At 29.1% G+C, this 19794-nt stretch overlaps 1 protein-coding gene across 4 annotated transcripts in view; it reads right to left on the bottom strand.

Annotated features, from left to right (window-relative positions):
• LOC145245879 (uncharacterized) overlaps positions 1 to 19794 on the bottom strand; it is a 58737-nt gene that overhangs the window by 31765 nt on the left and 7178 nt on the right. Inside the window, exon 1 of one of the 4 annotated variants that reach the window (XM_080107600.1) lies at positions 10052 to 10072. The exons of 2 other annotated variants lie outside the window; for them this stretch is intronic. Coding sequence is in view for 1 of the 2 variants with exons in the window: in XM_080107601.1 (XP_079963727.1) it covers positions 7108 to 8259 (1152 nt within the window). In the remaining variant the exon portion in view is untranslated. Of the gene's footprint in view, positions 1 to 6042; positions 8472 to 10051; positions 10073 to 19794 lie in introns of those variants that run through there. One more of the 4 variants, XM_080107601.1, reaches the window with a different exon arrangement.

The following is a 19794-nucleotide window of genomic DNA, read 5'->3' as shown; positions in this document are numbered from 1 at the left end:
ATAATAATAAAAAATAAATTACTGAGTAAACGATAATAATATAAAAAAAGACTGAGTAAACGATAAATATAAAAAATTAAAGACTGAGTAACCGATAATGATAAAAATGAACTATTGAGAAAACGATAATAAAAAAAATAATTCACTGAGTTTACGATAATAATAAAAAATAAATGACTGAGTAAACGATAATAAAAAACAATAAATGACTGAGTAAACTATAATAATAAAAAATAAATGACTGAGTAAACGATAATAATAAAAACATAAATGACTGAGTAAACTATAATAATAAAAAATAAATCATTGAGCAAATGATAATAATATAAATCATAAATGACTGAGTAAACGATAATAATAAAAAAATAAATGACTGGTCAAATGATAATAATAAAAAATGAATGACTGAGTAAACTATAATAATAAAAAATAAATGACTGAGTAAAAGAAAATAATAAAAAATAAATTACTGAGTAAAGGATAATAATACAAAAATAAATTACTGAGTAAACTATAATAATAAAAAATAAATGACTGAGTAAATGATAATAATAAAAAATAAATGTCTGAGTAAATGATAATAATAAAAAATAAATGACTGAGTAAACGATAATAATAAAACATAAATGACTGAGTAAACAATAATAATAAAAAAATGACTGAGTAAACGATAATAATAGAAAAATAAATGACTGAGTAAACGATAATAATAAAAAATAAATTACTGAGTAAACGATAATAATAAAAAAAAACGACTGAGTAAACGATAATAATAAAAAATAAATGACTGAGTAAACGATAATAATAAGAAATAAATGACTGAGTAAACGATAATAATAAAAAATAAATTACTGAGTAAACGATAATAATAAAAAATAAATTACTGAGTAAACGATAGTAATAAGAAATAAATGACTGAGTAAACTATAACAATAAAAAAATAAATGACTGAGCAAACGATAATAAAAAAATAAATTACTGAGTAAACGATAATAATATAAAAAAAAGACTGAGTAAACGATAAATATAAAAATTAAAGACTGAGTAACCGATAATGATAAAAATGAACGATTGAGAAAACGATAATAAAAAAAAATAAATGACTGAGTTTACGATAATAATAAAAAAAAATGACTGAGTAAACGATAATAAAAAACAATAAATGACTGAGTAAACTATAATAATAAAAAATAAATGACTGAGTAAACGATAATAATAAAATATAAATGACAGAGTAAACGATAATAATAAAAAATAAATGACTGAATAAACGATAATAATAAAAAAATAAATGACTGGTCAAATGATAATAATAAAAAATAACTGACTGAGTAAACGATAATAATAAAACATAAATGACTGAGTAAATGATAATAATAAAAAATAAATGACTGAGTAAACGATAATAATAAAAAAATAAATGACTGAGTAAAAGAAAATAATGAAAAATAAATGACTGAGTAAACGATAATAATAAAAGAAAATGACTGAGTAAACTATAATAATAAAAAATAAATGACTGAGTAAATGATAATAATAAAAAATAAATGACTGAGTAAATGATAATAATAAAACATAAATGACTGATGTAACGATAATAATAAAACATAAATGACTGAGTAAACAATAATAATAAAAAATAAATGACTGAGTAAACGATAATAATAAAAAAAAAGACTGAGTAAACGATAATAATAAAAAATAAATGACTGAGTAAACGATAATGATTAAAATAAATGACTGAGTAAACGATAATAATAAGAAATAAATGACTGAGTAAACGATAATAATAAAAAATAAATGACTGAGTAAACGATAATAATACGAAATAAATGACTGAGTAAACGATATTAATAAAAAATAAATGATTGAGCAAATGATAATAATATAAAACATAAATGACTGAGTAAACGATAATAATAAAAAAATCAATGACTGGTCAAATGATAATAATAAAAAATGAATGACTGAGTAAACTATAATAATAAAAAATAAATGACTGAGTAAACGATAATAATAAAAAAAATGACTGAGTAAACGATAATAATAAAAAAAAATACATGACTGAGTAAACTATAATAATAAAAAAATAAATGACTGAGGAAACTATAATAATTAAAAAAAATGACTGAGTAAACTATAATAATAGAAAAAAAATGACTGAGTAAACGATAATAATAAAAAATAAATGACTGAATAAACGATAATAATAAAAAAAAAATGACTGAGTTAACTATAATAATAAAAAAATAAATGACTGAGTAAACGATAATAATGAAAAATAAATGACTGAGTAAACTATAATAATAAAAAAATAAATGATTGAGCAAATATAATAATATAAAATAAATGACTTAATAAACGATAATAATAAAAAAAAAATGACTGAGTTAACTATAATAATAAAAAAATAAATGACTGAGTAAACGATAATAATGAAAAATAAATGACTGAGTAAACTATAATAATAAAAAAATAAATGACTGAGTAAACTATAATAATAAAAAAATAAATGACTGAGTAAACGATAATAATAAAAAATAAATGACTGAGTAAACGATTATAATAAAAAAAAAATAACTGAGTAAACGATAATAATAAAAAATAAATAACTGAGTAAACGATAATAATAAAAAAACATGACTGAGTAAAGAATAATAATAAAAAATGAATGACTGAGAAAATGATAATAATAAAAATAAATGACTGAGTAAACGATAATAATAAAAAAATAAATAACTGAGTAAACGATAATAATAAAAAATAAATGACTGAGTAAACGATAATAATAAAAAATAAATGACTGAGTAAACTTTAATAATAAAAAATAAATGACTGAGTAAATGATAATAATACAAAAATAAATGACTGAGTAAACGATAATAATAAAAAATAAATGATTGAGTAAACGATAATAATAAAAAATAAATGACTGAGTAAACGATAATAATAAGAAATAAATGACTGAGTAAACGATAATAATAAAAAATAAATGACTGAGTAAACGATAATAATAAAAAATAAATGACTGAGTAAACGATAATAATAAAAAATAAATGACTGAGTAAACGATAATAATAAAAAATAAATGACTGAGTAAACGAAAATAATAAAAAATAAATGACTGAGTAAACGATAATAATAAAAAAAAACGACTGAGTAAACGATAATAATAAAAAATAAATGACTGAGTAAACGATAATAATAAGAAATAAATGACTGAGTAAACGATAATAATACAAAATAAATGACTGAGTAAACGAAAATAATAAAAAATAAATTACTGAGTAAACGATAGTAATAAGAAATAAATGACTGAGTAAACTATAACAATAAAAAAATAAATGACTGAGCAAACGATAATAATAAAAAATAAATTACTGAGTAAACGATAATTATATAAAAAAAAGACTGAGTAAACGATAAATATAAAAATTAAAGACTGAGTAACCGATAATGATAAAAATGAACGATTGAGAAAACGATAATAATAAAAAATAAATGACTGAGTAAACGATAATAATAAAAACATAAATGACTGGTCAAATGATAATAATAAAAAATAAATGACTGAGTAAACGATAATAATAAAAAAATAAATGACTGAGTAAACTATAAAAATAAAAAATTAAATGACTGAGTAAATTATAATAATAAAATATAAATGACAGAGTAAATGATAATAATAAAAAATAAATGACTGAATAAACGATAATAATAAAAAAATAAATGACTGGTCAAATGATAATAATAAAAAATAAATGACTGAGTAAACGATAATAATAAAACATAAATGACTGAGTAAATGATAATAATAAAAAATAAATGACTGAGTAAACGATAATAATAAAAAAATAAATGACTGAGTAAACAATAATAATAAAAAATAAATGACTGAGTAAACGATAATAATAAAAAAAAATGACTGAGTAAACTATAATAATAAAAAATAAATGACTGAGTAAATGATAATAATAAAAAATAAATTACTGAGTAAATGATAATAATAAAAAATAAATGACTGATGTAACGATAATAATAAAACATAAATGACTGATGTAACGATAATAATAAAAAATAAATGACTGAGTAAACGATAATAATAAAAATAAATGACTGAGTAAACGATAATAATAAAAAATAAATGACTGAGTAAACAAAAATAATAAAAAATAAATGACTGAGTAAACGATAATAATAAAAATAAATGACTGAGTAAACGATAATAATAAAAAATAAATGACTGAGTAAACGATAATAATAAAAAATAAATGACTTAGTAAAGATAATAATAAAAAATAAATGACTGAGTAAACGATAATAATATAAAAATAAATGACTGAGTAAACGATAATAATAAAAATAAATGACTGAGTAAACGACAATAATAATAAATAAATGACTGAGTAAACGATAATAATAAAAATAAATGACTGAGTAAACGAAAATAATAAAAAATAAATGACTGAGTAAACGATAATAATAAAAATAAATGACTGAGTATAACGATAATAATAAAAAATAAATGACCGTGTAAACGATAATAATAAAAAATAAATGACTGAGTAAACGATAATAATAAAAAATAAATGACTGAGTAAACGATAATAATAAAAAATAAATGACCGTGTAAACGATAATAATAAAAATAAATGACTGAGTAAACGATAATAATAAAAAATAAATGACTGAGTAAACGATAATAAAAAAAAAAATGACTGAGTAAACGATAATAATAAAAAATAAATGACGTGTAAACGATAATAATAAAAAATAAATGACTGAGTAAACGATAATAATAAAAATAAATGACTGATTAACCGATAATAATAAAAAATAAATGACTGAGTAAACGAAAAATAAAAAATAAATGACTGAGTAAACGATAATAATAAAAATAAATGACTGAGTAAACGATAATAATAAAAAAATAAATGACTGAGTAAACGATAATAATAAAAAATAAATGACTTAGTAAAGATAATAATAAAAAATAAATGACTGAGTAAACGATAATAATATAAAAATAAATGACTGAGTAAACGATAATAATAAAAATAAATGACTGAGTAAACGATAATAATAAAAAAATAATGACTGAGTAAACGATAATAATAAAAAATAAATGACTTAGTAAATGATAATAATTAAAAGATAATGTTTGAGTAAACGATAATAATAAAAAATAAATGACTGAGTAGACGAAAATAGTAAAAAATAAATGACTGAGTAAACGATAATAATAAAATATTTATGACTGAGTAAACTATAATAATAAAAAAATCAATGTTTGAGTAAATGATAATAGTAAAAAAATAAATGACTGAGTAAATGATAATAATAAAAAATAAAAGACTGAGTAAACGATAATAATAAAAAATAAATAACTGAGTAAACGATAATAATAAAAAATAAATGATGACTAAACGATAATAATAAAAAAAATATATTAGTTAGTAAACGATAATAATAATAATAAAATAAATGACTGAGTAAACGATAATAAGAAATAAATGACTGAGTAAACGATAATAATAAAAAATAAATTACTGAGTAAACGATAATAATAAAAAATAAATGACTGAGTAAACGATAATAATAAAAAATAAATGACTGAGTAAACGATAATAATAAAAAATAAATTACTGAGTAAACGATAATAATAAAAAATAAATGACTGAGTAAACGATAATAAAAAAATAAATGACTGAGTAAACGATAATAATAAAAAATAAATGACTGAGTAAATGATAATAATAAAAATAAATGACTGAGTAAACGATAATAATAAAAAATAAATGACTGAGTAAACGATAATAATAAAAAATAAATTACTGAGTAAACGATAATAATAAAAAATAAATGACTGAGTAAACGATAATAATAAAAAATAAATGACTGAGTAAGCGATAATGATAAAAAGTAAATGGCTGCGTAAACGATAATAATAAAAATACATGACCGAGTAAACGATAATAATAAAAAATACATGACTGAGTAAACGATAATAATAAGAAATACATGACTGAGTAAACGATAATAATAAAAAATAAATGGCTGAGTAAACTATAATAATAAAAAAAACAATTGCTGAGTAAACGATAATAATAAAAAATAAATGACTGAGTAAACGATAATAATAAAAAATAAATTGCTGAGTAAACGATAATAATAAGAAATAAATGACTGAGTAAATGATAATAATAGAAATAAATGACTGAGTAAACGATAATAATAAAAAATAAATGACTGAGTAAACGATAATAATAAGAAACAAGTTGCTGAGTAAACGTGATCAGTAGCGTTGAAATTATTTTAATGACCTCAAGATAATTTATTTTGATTTAACTGCATTTTATGTTTCTGAATTGATGAGATGCCGATTAATTATACATATTGTTTGGATTAATCAACTTATTGTTTTCATTTTGAGTTTTATTTTCTCAACTTTTCGGTTGTTATAACCTCTGGCCTTCTTAAGGTGTATCTTCCCGAAATCGTGAATTTTTCTGTCGAGCTCGGGAATCTGCACGAATTTCGAACAGAACATTTTGTTCAATCTGCGAGTGTAGCACGCTATTATTCCGTCAGTCATAGCTGGGTAGAAGTCCTAAGCAATTTGTAATTGTATTTTGTGTGTCGCCCGTACTGAGAATCGAACCTTCAACCTACAGAAGAGTGTAACTTTTCAACTGATCTTTACAAAGTACTCTATCCATTGCTCCACGAGTACTTGCAGACAATTCTAGTATGGATTGTATTAATACAATTAAGATTTGCTCACGACTTTTACCCAATCATGGCTGACGGAACGATAAAATAAAGAATTCCGTTCAAAATTGTGTGCATATTCTCGAGTTCGATAGAAAGATTCCAGAGTTCAACACAACTGAAGAAGGCTGAACGTTACAAACGTTGTGAAAATGACACTCAAGAGGAGAACAGTAGTCTGAAGAATCCAAATAATACGAATAACACCATATTTTATGTGATCATTTCACATTTTTACAATTCTTGTAGCCGAGCAAAAGTATGCGAGCGGAAAGAGCATACATTTGTTTGTAGCTTAAATATTTCTGATTTTGTATCTTTCATCCTGACAAATGGTCAGTGTTTCTTGAGCTTTTTCCAATTTTGTTGGTTCATATCCATGACAATTTTGGCGGCGGCCACTTTGTGTTGCCACGTCTTGACCATCTCCCTTAATTCCGTATCCTGCCTGCACAAGAGAATATACTCGTGAACTTGGGGCCCCCGGTAATCATCCAGCAACGCCGTCAACTTCTTTTGCATGGCCCGTTCTTTATCTGTTGCAGCTTCCGACATTGCCAAACTCTGTTGAACCTTGCCCATCGTTTTCTTTTCGCGGGCTATTCGCTCACGCAGCTCATCGCCTTTGGTCACCTCCTTCTCCAGAAGTCGACGCAATTTCTGTGACTTGCGTTCCACAACTTCCATATGGCTCTGGAGCTTCCCTCGCTTGTGTGCGAGCTGTTTAGTCTCGGCGGGGAACGAGCACTTTTCCAGCATCTTCCGGAAAAACTCGGCCACGTCCACCTTCTCCTCGTATTTGCAGATTACCTCGACGTTTTTAATCTGCTCCAACAGGGAGACATTTTCCAACTTGGTAGTCCGAATCAAATGGTCTCGGTTCATATGGTTTGCGCACACGATAGTTGCCCGCCATTTGGCTGATGACAGCTGCTCCCGGCTGCGAAGGTCTCTGTACTTCTTCTTACTCGGAAAGCACACAGTTGATCCAAGCTTGAATATCATGCAGCTAATCTCGTTCTGGATGGTTTTCCACCGCAGGGCCAGGTTTTCGTCGGCGGCGAGCAGCTCGTTGAAATAAGCGTGGGCACACCGTTTTTGGACCTCGTATCGTTCCGTTATCGATCTCAGATAATGATGGGCTATGGAGAGCTTGTGCTCTATGTTAAGGTCCCTTTTCTTATTCCGTTTTCCGGGCATCTTCATGAAGCCCATGGCCACCGTGTTGCTCGATACATGAATGGAAGCTGACGGATCGCTGGTCCAATCTGTGCTCGATAAGCTGCAGTCAATCGTAGCATCCAACTGGTTGACATCAATAAAGTGTTGGAACATGGTAATCTCAAGTGAAATGCGATTGATTACCTTGCAGATGTCCTTAACCCTATCCCTGATGTACGAGAGTGGTTTCGAGTACAACAGGCTGAGTTGCCATTTCATCCTAAAATTCGCCCTCCTCATCATACGTTCTACGTCGCCCTCAGTCATGATGTAATCGTCTTGGTCTTTTCTTATCTTAGTTTTGCTTAAATATATACACTTTCTTTCTTTTTTTTGAAACACTTTTTTGTTGTTGTAATTAATAATGTTCAGTTTTGGGACATTATTTCTTCTGTCTTTCAATTTACAGAAAAGAGTAGTGACGTTTATAAACCAATGGATCTTTACGTTGATGGAAGGCCAAAACGTATCCTTAGTTTCTGCAGTAAGAAAATAATAGAAAATTCGTGAATACATTTAATAATATTATAAAACAACCCAACAGAAAAGATGCATTTAACAACACACTTTATATATATATATATATATATATATATATATTTACTATAATAATAATTAAATACCTACAGACACTAGTGCTTCATCCTTTCGGGAATCATCAGTGCAGAGTATCACGATTAATACCAGTCGAGAGATTCGAACCCCGACAACAGAAGTCATGTCTGGCTTCATTAGCAAGGACACAAACCACTAGGCTATCGTAAACCGCGAAAGATTCAGTTGAAATTAAACATATATTCTTATTAAATGCTTTCAGCGTCATTCAGAGTGCTCTTATATGACGATCTGCGCGTATATATATATATATATATATATATATATATATATATTTAATTGTACAGAAGTCCAGAAAAACATTGTTACCGTCGGTTTCAAACCCAACATAAAGGGGACCAGTTAATGAGAAACAACATGGCTGACGAGAGCCTAACATCATTTACGTTTTACCATTAACTGGTCCCCTTTATGTTGGCTTGAAACCAACGGTACCAATATTTTTTCTGAACTTCTGTACAATTAAATAAATAAATATTAAGCTCTTATATCGAAAAAGTTTTTCTTTGTAATCGAGCATTTTGTTGGAATTCTTTCCCCCAAAAAACTTTAAACAAATATATATATATATATATATATATATATATATATATATATATATATATATATATATTAATAAAATCAAAGGGATGTAATGTTTACCTGATATACGCAATGGTAAACTAAAAACTAAGTTTTTATATATAGATAATTTTATCCCAACCGAATAAAAAAGCTCAATACGCAATAGAGAGTGGAGCTTATTAAAACAGAAAGAAAATTAAAACTGTAAGTTGAACTTTACAATCAAAATTTATTGTTCGACTGAATACTCCAAAAAACAATAACAAAGTCCTTATTCCGCGGAGTTTAAAAAAATGATGAGAAGAATAACAAAAATAGCATTCTTTGAAACTCTGCGAAATAATTGTTTTTTGGAGTATTCAGTCTAACAATAAATTTTGATTGTAAAGTTCAACTTACAGTTTAAATTTTCTTTCTCTTATATATATATATATATATATATATATATATATATATAATGTATATATATAATATATATATATATATATATATATATATATATATATATATATATATATATATATATGCTAGCAAAAGTACCCGTCGTTGACTGGGTTCAAAAATGCCTACAGAAAATGGACTCTGATTTATGAAAGTATGATAGATTATTAAAAGGAAGGGTTGCGAAGAGATAGCTTCGAATTTGGAGGTATCAAAACCAAAGCAAAATATGATGAAAGTAAAAATAAAATAGATAAACCCCATAATTTATTGTACCATACCTGTTCACACTAAAACACTCTGTGGATCTATATTAAAAAACCTTGTTAAACTTTGTGACATATTTCCATTCTATGGAGGTCAGGAGCGAACAAACACCCCATAATGTTATTATACCATATTTCTTCAAACTGAAACATAATTATCAAAGCATACTTACGTAGATAGATATGAAAAGTCTTTATCAAAGTTTATGTCTATTTCCATTCTATGGAGGCCAGGCACGAACGCAGATCCCACAATTTTATTATACCATCCCTATTTAAGTTAAAGCATACTTGTCAAAGTAGTCTCATGTACATCTATATCGAAAACACTTGTAAACGTTTTTTTTTAATTTTTAAATTTTTTATTTCCATACTTTGTGGATCACAATTTTAATGAACCACCATTCTGCAGGATCAAACATGCCCATTCTTGTGCCTCGATACATCGTCTATCATTATATGCAATCAATTTTTTAAAAATAGTCAACCATATAGGAGCCTATTCGTGACAAGACACACACGCACATTAAGCTTTATATATATATATATATATATATATATATATATATATATATATAAATCATATATTAAATAAATAAATAAATAAAATAAATATTTAAATCATATTTTCTCCGGCCAACATGGAAGTATAAATTTTGGCTGTCTACAGTATCTTAAACTTCTGTTTCTGACAACGGATTTTCAACTTGGATTATTCAGACGCGTGGCTGTTGTTGTTTCTTTGACCTACAACTAATAACAACCATTACAATGGACTTTTCTTTATATACAATTGGTTGTTTTTTGTCTTAATGTTGAACTCTGAATCAAATAGAAACCTATGAATCTATATATGTACGTGCATGCTCTTATATATATGTATATGCACTAATTGGCTATTTACCTATATACATCTAATTGACTTTCTCCTCAAAATATTTCTGAAAGAACTCTTCGCATGAATTTTTTCCATATTTATATTCTTATATTTTGTTATTTTATGATGAACACTTATAAAATTTTTAGTTTCATCTCATACAGTAACCAGCAAATGCATAGAAATGCTAATATTTAGCATTCATGTCTGATTATTTTGTTAGCATTTTTCCTCTGATGAGAATAAGCATTCCTTGAAACTTCGTTAATTAAGTTTTGAAAATATACATGGCAAACATTGACAATGTTTATCATTTTAGTTTAACCTACCTTAGAAGCAGCCGAATGTGTTAGGTGTTGTACGCTCCAAATGTCGCCTGGAGACCGAGTTTTCAATGTCAGCTTAGAACCAGTTGCTTGTTTAGTTACACTGAAGAGCTATGATACAGCAAAACTGCACGTGAATGACTATATATATATATATATATATATATATATATATATATATATATATATGTTATTATTTTTTCTACTATAATAATGAAATACCTACAGAGACTAGTGTTTCGACCTTTCGGAAATCTTCAGTGCAGAGTATCACGATTAACACCAGTCGACAGATTCGAACAGGCAACACGAGCCATCTCTGGCTCGATTAGCAAGGGCCGTATCCAGTCGGCTACCATTAACCGCGAGAAATAGCGTTGAATTTAAACATTTTATTTTTACGTCAGTCACAGTTATACGATGATCTATGCATAAGAGCTAAATTGACCGACTTAATTCAACTGAAAGTGCTCAAGGATAAGAAACGAGTTTCTTAAAGGGGCTAAAATTATATATATATATATATATATATATATATATATATATATATATATATATATATAAACAGTACGTATATATACAAGCAGAGAGACCCGACGTTGTCCGCGATTGAATGATAACGAATATTTCAGCCTCTCATGTTTTGTAGTGTCATCGAAATCGCTGGCTGGATATATTCTCGTTTTGTATTTTTGAAACCGCTGTCTTTAAGTGCTTTATCGTGAAATGGTTTGTGAGTGTTAAAAATGTCTGCATTAGACGAATTGCAACTTATTCTTTTGCCGATAGAATGGAATGTGTTTAATTATAGATTTTGGATAGCTTGAATTTGGCTTTACATATATGGGGCCAGTGTTATCTTTTTTATAGGGCGCATATATTTGGTCTTTTAAATCAAGAGTAACGTCCAAGAAACCAACTGTTTTGGTATTTGAAACTATTTCTATTTTTAAGTTTATTCTTCTAAAATCCTCGAGAATTATATTTTTCATTTTTTCACATTTAGGTCCGTTCTGGCATCAGTTGAAATGAATGGCTCTCGTCTTGGGGAAGCTCTATGTTTTGACAAGCTTCTAGGCTTGACCTTTACTCCTGATCTGAAATGGAATACGTACATCAAATCCGTTGCCAAAGTTGCTGGAAAAATGGTGGGATTCTTCTATCGATCCAGTAGATATCTGACTGCTGATGCAATTCTCAACCTATATAAGAGCTTCTTACGACCAAGGATGGAGTACTGTTGCCACATCTGGACAGGAGCTGCTACAAAGATCTTATCCTGCCTTGACAGCATTCAAAATAGACTCCATAGCCTAGTAGGGGATGCCCTTTTCTCTTCCCTGCAACTTTTTTCTCACAGAAGAGACGTAGTAAGTGCTCCCTCTTAGCAAACTTTTACGAGAAACACTCATCTAGCTGAAAACAATATCAATAATGTCTCCCACTCTTTATTTGTGTCTAAGCCTAAACATGGATAACATGGATTCCATGAACAAAACTTCTTTCTTAGACTTGCAGACATGTTGAACTGCCTGCTTCCCAACCGACTACAATATGATCGTCTTCAAGTCCAACGTAAACAAGTTCTTGATGAGCCGTTCCTCTTAAGTAATCCAATTTACAAAGTTTTCCACTACTAATGATTACTACGAAATTGTCCCATTGACTAATGTACACTCTTTAGCCCTTATCCTCGAGTGGACTCTGGGCCTTGAGAAATGATGACTCCTATGTTAAAAAAGTTCCCGTTGAAGATGAAAGACTATCAGGTTTCGAGGTTGTTAACAGATCTTTTTACAGAGGCAAAACGGGCATTCCTTTTTGCAACCGAAGAACTAATAAGATTTGTATTGGATTTTAAGGTAGACCTTTGTTGTGTTTGTCTTGTTCTACAAGTGTCATAGAGCAAACAGCAGGTGAGAAAAAATACCTCACAACGTATTATCTAGGATCATGAAATTATCAGTTTGGAGGAATTTTCCGAATGAAGGAATTTCAAATTCAGAATTTAAATACGATCCGAATATTGGTTCAGCGTTTTCAACTTATTTCCATAGCTTTGGTAGAATATTTACGAAAAGATGCGAACAATAGAAAAAAAAACGACAAAAATACGAAGAAAAAAATCACTCTAGTGTTAAAAAAAGTTAGGAACAGAAAAAAATACTAAATACGCGAATTTAATAATTCCAATAAAACCGAAGGACATGCCATTTAGTAAAATAATAGAAATTTTATCGAAAATATTTTCTGATAAAAGTGATAGCCTGTTTCATACTCGATATGAATGTTTAAAAGACGATGACTTTGCCACGTAATTATGGTTAAAGTAAACTGTGAGGCATTTACATTAGACGAACTATAAATCAATGTGTTTAAATGTTTACATTTTATGCAAGGTCGAACGACACCGGAAAACAAAGAAATTAGATCAAGAATTCTTAGTATTATTGGAACAAACGTTCCACCGCAAAATATAACGGAGGAATGCTAGCGTCTAATAAATATTAAAAAAATAAAACTATTATTAGATTGAAGAGAAAAACATCACGATTACAGACTGTAAGACAAAAATCGAATCCAAAGAAAGAAATGTTATATGCAGTGTGTGCCGTGGAAAGCATATGAAAAAGGGCGATTTCTTAAATGATAAAATACAGGGTGACCCCAAAAATATATGTGATATATCCATTATTTATTCACCGATTGTCCTTATTTTACAGGACATGGCAGAATCAACGACCGTGAGTGCACCAAGACTCCAGTGGGAGATGGGACAAAGTATACACTGTGTTAAATTTTACTACATGACAGCCTCGTTTAAGAAAACCCAGGACAGTTTCATGCGTCGATTCGAATGTGAAAAGGCTACATTCAAAAGCAGAATTCAGAACTGGGTGGACGACTTCGAGAAGTATGGGACTGTGAAGAACCTCGACGCTACCAGAGAGAACCCTCCAAGCCACTCGAGACGTCCCAAGAAGCGAACAACCGAGCTGGTCGAAAGAGTCAGAGAGTCTCTCCAGCAGAGTCCGAAACGCTCTGTGTAAGCGAAGTCAGTCCCTCGGTATTTCCCGTGCGACTTGCAGGAGAGTGCTGGTGAATGATATCAGGGCTTACCCATACAGAATACAGACGCTGCAGACCCTTACAGCCTCAGACAAGAAGCAGAGGAGGGCTATGGCAAAATGCTCGAGAAGATCGAGGAGACACCAAGTTTCCTTAACCTCCTTTGGACCTCAGATGAAGCCCATTTCCATCTTGATAGAAAGGCGAACAACAAGACAAATGTTTTCTGAGGGATCCTCCAGACTCAATGAAGTAGTCACCAAGCCCCTGCACTCTCCTAAGTGCACGGTGTGGGCTGCAATCTCGGCCAGAGGCATCATCGGACCAATCTTCATCGACGAATCTGGTGCAGCAGTGACAGCCACCAAGGAGCAGTATGTAAAGGCCCTCAAAACCTTCAAGAGTGACATCCAGACCATCTACCCGTCGCTCCTGAGCAAGTTCTTGTTCCAGCAGGATGGAGCAAGTTCTCACACCCCAAACCTGTCCCGAGATTGGCTGAAAGAGAACATCGGAGGCCGAGTGATCAGACTGATTTTGAGTGGGCACTCCATAGCCCGGACCTAAGCCCCCCAGATTTTTTTTGGGGACTATCTTAAGGACAGAGTCTACGCAGGGAAACCCAGAACCATCACGGAACTCAAGGAAGCCATCAGGGAGGAGATGAGAGCCATTACCAATTCGGCCTGCAAGAACGTCATGGATAACTTCGTGCTGCGCCTCAAGAAATACACGGAGCTAAATGGAGGCCATCTAGAACATATGCTGTAGAACGGAGAAAAAAAAGGCCAAAGACCCTAGTGTTTTGATGTGATGTTTTGAATATAATAAACTAGTTATGACCAAAGTTTCATTTCATTCGGACAAAACACTAAGAAACGGGGGTTAATTAGAGTTGGGGCCCGTTTTTTGGGTCACCCTGTATACTTTAATAGTTGGCGTGTAGGCCATAAATATTTTTCTGTTGTTTGGTAAAACAGAGGCAAATAAAAACAACGTCTCAATCCGAAGTGAACGTTGTAATGTCTGAAAATAAATGAACGATTTCCAAAGAAGTAAATAAAAATAAATGGGCAGATCATAAAATTATTACTCGCATCAGCAAGTGATATCTCAGTAATAAACGAACAAACCTGGAAAAATAGGTTTTCTACTGTTAACAAACATAGAAAAAATCCCAGATGATCATCATTAAAAAAAAAGTTTAAAAAATTTAAAAGTTTTAAATTCAAAGCACTATTAAAACGTAACATTTGATTCATATGAAAAACTCTCTCGTTCAGAAAATCTTTTTAGTCTATGGGAATTGCTGATTATTTTTTTGTAACAAAGATGTCATAGAGAAAAATAAGGCAAAGCAAACTGAAATTTTTCTTACGGATTTAAAAAGCGAATTTCTTCGTGTTTTTTTTGTTTTTTTTTGAAAGTTTGTAGTTAGTAGTTTGTGTTATTCCGTCCGTTACTGACACAGCTGAGCTGAAGCTTCACTGCACCCAGGCTGTCCACTTCATACAAAAGTCCAGTCCACTGGACGATTGAGGTTGGGACTAGTGTAGCTTAGTGTTGGTGGCTTGTCAGATATCTTCTCCAGACAGATGTCCAGTTGTTTCTTGAAAGTGTCGGGGAACACATTCCTTATATTTCTTATTACGGCTGGAATACAGTTGAAAGATCTTGTAGCACTGTAGGTTAAGCTGTGATGGATGAGGAACTTGATCCTCTGTATAGTCCCAGGTGTGGTTTTTAGATTGCACAGCTTTCCTCGCCACTGGTGGGTTCTTTCTACTAATGTTATGTTTGGGACCCTTCCTTCCAAGATTTTCCATATGTAGATGATAATATATCGTTCTATTTGACGTTGTAGTGAATACAGTTTCAATTCCTTCAGCCTCCTCCAGTAATTCATTTGGTATATTCCACGTGTTTTACTGGTGAATGTTCTCTGGGCTGCCTCTATTTTGCATATTTATGTTACTTGTTGTGGAGACCACAGCTGACAGCAGTATTCAAACCTTAGGAGGACACGGGATTTCCATAATGTGAGCATGCACTCACTGTTCTTACTCCTGGCGGTTCTCAGTATCCATCATGTTAGTTGTCTTGCTACCGTTGTAGTGTGATCAATATGTTGTGTGAGGATAGCATATTTGCACAAAAAACAGAAGTTGACTTCGAATTAAAAGAAGATGTTAAATCGATTTTTAACCCCCAAAGGAAAGTACTATTTTAAACACTGAACACAATAAAAGAGGAATTAGGAAGGGTGGAAAAATTGGCGTAATTTCAAAAGCCGATTTATTGAATTATATATATATATATATATATATATATATATATTTATATATATAATTTATAAAATATATATGGCGATTAAGCTACACTGAATATTCCGCGTTTCATCCATTCCGCTTAATCGCCATATATATATTATAAATATATATTTTATAAATTACTAACTAGCTCTACCTACGTATTGAGCACTTTTGAAGTAAATACTTAAAGTTTACGCATAAATCTATACTTTCGTATATTAATTTAATGTGAGTAAATTAAGTATATATATATATATATATATATATATATATATATATATATATATATATATATATATATACCCACTAAATTAAACGGAGGTAGAGTTTTTAAAGTTGCATTTCTTTGAAGTTTACCTTCAGGTTAATGTCAATGAAGAATGTACAAAGTAACTTACAATAAATACGCACTAAGGAATTTTAAAACTGCATCATTCAGGATTAAAAACCTATTTCAGAAAATAATAGACACGACATTATATATATATATATATATATATATATATATATATGAATGAAAATTCAGAATATATATATATATATATATATATATGTATATATATATATTGATTGCGTATGTATTATTATAGAATCAACCCTCTATTGAATATATTAATGGGTCAGCCAGTTATAACTTTATTCATTTTATGGGGTTTTATGTGAATACGCATCAATAACATTTAAAAATTGTAACATTTTTTTTTCTTTTGCATCCGATTTTCAGCACCTCTGGAACGGTTTATGTTTACCATAAGGAAGGAGAGGAAATTCCTCCTGATTGTGTGGTCCCAACTCTCAAATTTGGAAGAGGGAGCATAATGGTTTGGAGCTGCATAACTTCTACGAGCACGGAAATGTTGTACACGTGAAGACAGAATGAACTCCATAATGTATACAAACACGCTGGACTAAGTTTACCAAACGTATTTGACCAAAATATTTAATAATAACATCCGAAGTGATGTAATCTTCCAACAAGACAATGCCCCGTCCCATAAGTCAAAAGTTTCAATGGGTTGCTTTGAGAAAACAGGGGTTATCTATATATTATTAGGTCCCTCAATGCCAAGACCTAAATTCCACCGAAACTTTGTGGTCCCATTTTGGGAGAAGAGTGAGATTGCACAAATGTTTATCGAAAAAAAAAAAAAAAAAAAAAAAAACAGAATTAAAAGCCAAACTTCATGAAAAGTGTCAGAAAATAGATCCTACCACCGGCAGCAACTTAGTTAATAATACGCAAAAACAAATAAAAGTTGATGCAAAGAAAAAAGGAGGACATACCAAATATTGATTGTTGGGAGAATAGAGTCTACTGTCCTTTACCTTTAAATGTATGTTTGACTCAAAATTTCGACTTTTCATTAGTACCCCATAATTTCGGTCAAGGCTGCATATATATATATATATATATATATATATATATACTAGCGGGACCAGTGGAAATTTCACAGCGAACTCTTTCATATGTAATATACTGATGTTACCATTCTGTGAATGTTCAGCGTAAATGGGGACGCCCTGATATTATGGGAGCTCCTTTGTTTAAACTGCAAATGTATTTATCTGAACTAACAGGGACGCCCGACGTAGCCCGATTGTAAAATACGCTTAAATATGATATTTTAATGCATGAAGATTTCGTATATATTATCGAGTCAATGTTCTATTGATTCTTATATATTATAAAGTTGTGATTTTACAAATAAAAAAATATATCCATATGACTTGGGTGCGTGAGCTTAAATCGAAACAGAAACCAAAACTTATCAAGATTATATATATATATATATATATATATATATATATATATATATATATATATATATATATATATATAAAACTTGAGTTCCTTCAGTTATAATCGAAACTGAAACCAAAACTTACGAAGAATTGTTGGCAAAATTATTTATTACCAGAAATAAAAGATCATAGCAATTAAACGACAGTCACTTGGAAGAAAAAAGATGTAATCATGTCACACAAAATAACACACACTATCCCATTAATATAAAGATGACACTAATAAAGACGAAATTTTCGACCTCCATTACAAGTAATAATAATAAAAATTTATAAAAGAAAATTGATTGCGGTATTTTCAAGAAGAAAAATTATTTAAAAAATTTCGTAAAACCGGCGAATTTAAAAAAAAAAAGTTCCCCAAAAAGCTAAAATTCGGAAAAAAATGGAAGCCATGTTATTTTTACATATTTTGACGGAAACAATGAAAACAACGCGATTTTGCAATAATAGAATTATTAAAAATCAAATAATTGATCATTTTCGTTATTAATTATATTACAAACTCATTTTTTAAAAAAAGCTGAACTATATATTAACTGAAATAAAATAATAAACAAAAATTTATGATATTTTGTCACCCCCACCAACGCGATCTTAGAAGTTTTTTGGGACGGAATTTTCATCTTAGTTTTTTTTACATATTAAAATATACTGGAATGATGAAAGAAAATATATTTAATTTTGGGTCGCAATCGTTGCCGATTTTCTCGTGTTTTGGGGGAAAAAGAAGTTAGAAAATATAATAAAATTATTGAAGTTTTACAAACTATTTTCATTATTTATCATTTACATTTAAAAAATTTTACCTGTTAAATTTGCAAAGATTTACGAAATAATTTCTCAGTTTTTAATGATTGCATTTTTCAGAGTCAATGAAAAAAAACCGTGGAAGATTGCCTCTTAAAACTTATTATGAATAAACAGACAATCTTACCGTTAATAAATAAAAAGTATTAAATCGTTGCTGTTTTTCGTCAATGAACAAGTAAAAAATATATTTAGAAATCGAACGTGAATAATTTTTTCGATGCTAGACCAATTTGTTGATCTTCGCATCTTACTAATAAAAATCGTAGCGTAACTTATATTATAAGAGGAATTTAATAGAAATAATTTAAATATTACTTTCTTTTGGGTTAGAAATAACAATATTGAAAATTAATAAATTGTTCTCAAGAAGGAAGTTTTGTTACTTAGGTGTGGAAGTTAATAACTTTAGGTGTTGTCTGCTTAAATGTGATATGATTTCTTAATATGCATATCTATAAATATCTTTTTCATAATATTTCAATATTTAAAACCAAAACTTTAACAAAGTATAACATATATTTGTAGAAAGCGTGAAGATATCAAAAGATTATTCACCAAATGAAGATTAGGTTAAAAATGTAAAATAATCTACTTAAAGAAACGGTTATAATAGCTAAATCAGGCAAGTAGGTATATTATTTAAAGAAAAGATTTCAATTTGTTACACACGCATATATATATATATATATATATATATATATATATATATATATATA

The sequence above is a fragment of the Euprymna scolopes genome, chromosome 23, assembly GCF_053919585.1.
Source record: "Euprymna scolopes isolate OS-2025 chromosome 23, ASM5391958v1, whole genome shotgun sequence".
Classification (NCBI taxonomy): Eukaryota; Metazoa; Mollusca; class Cephalopoda; order Sepiida; family Sepiolidae; genus Euprymna; species Euprymna scolopes.
The sequence above is the reverse complement of the archived record's forward strand: the minus strand, read 5'-3'. Positions and strand labels throughout refer to the sequence as shown.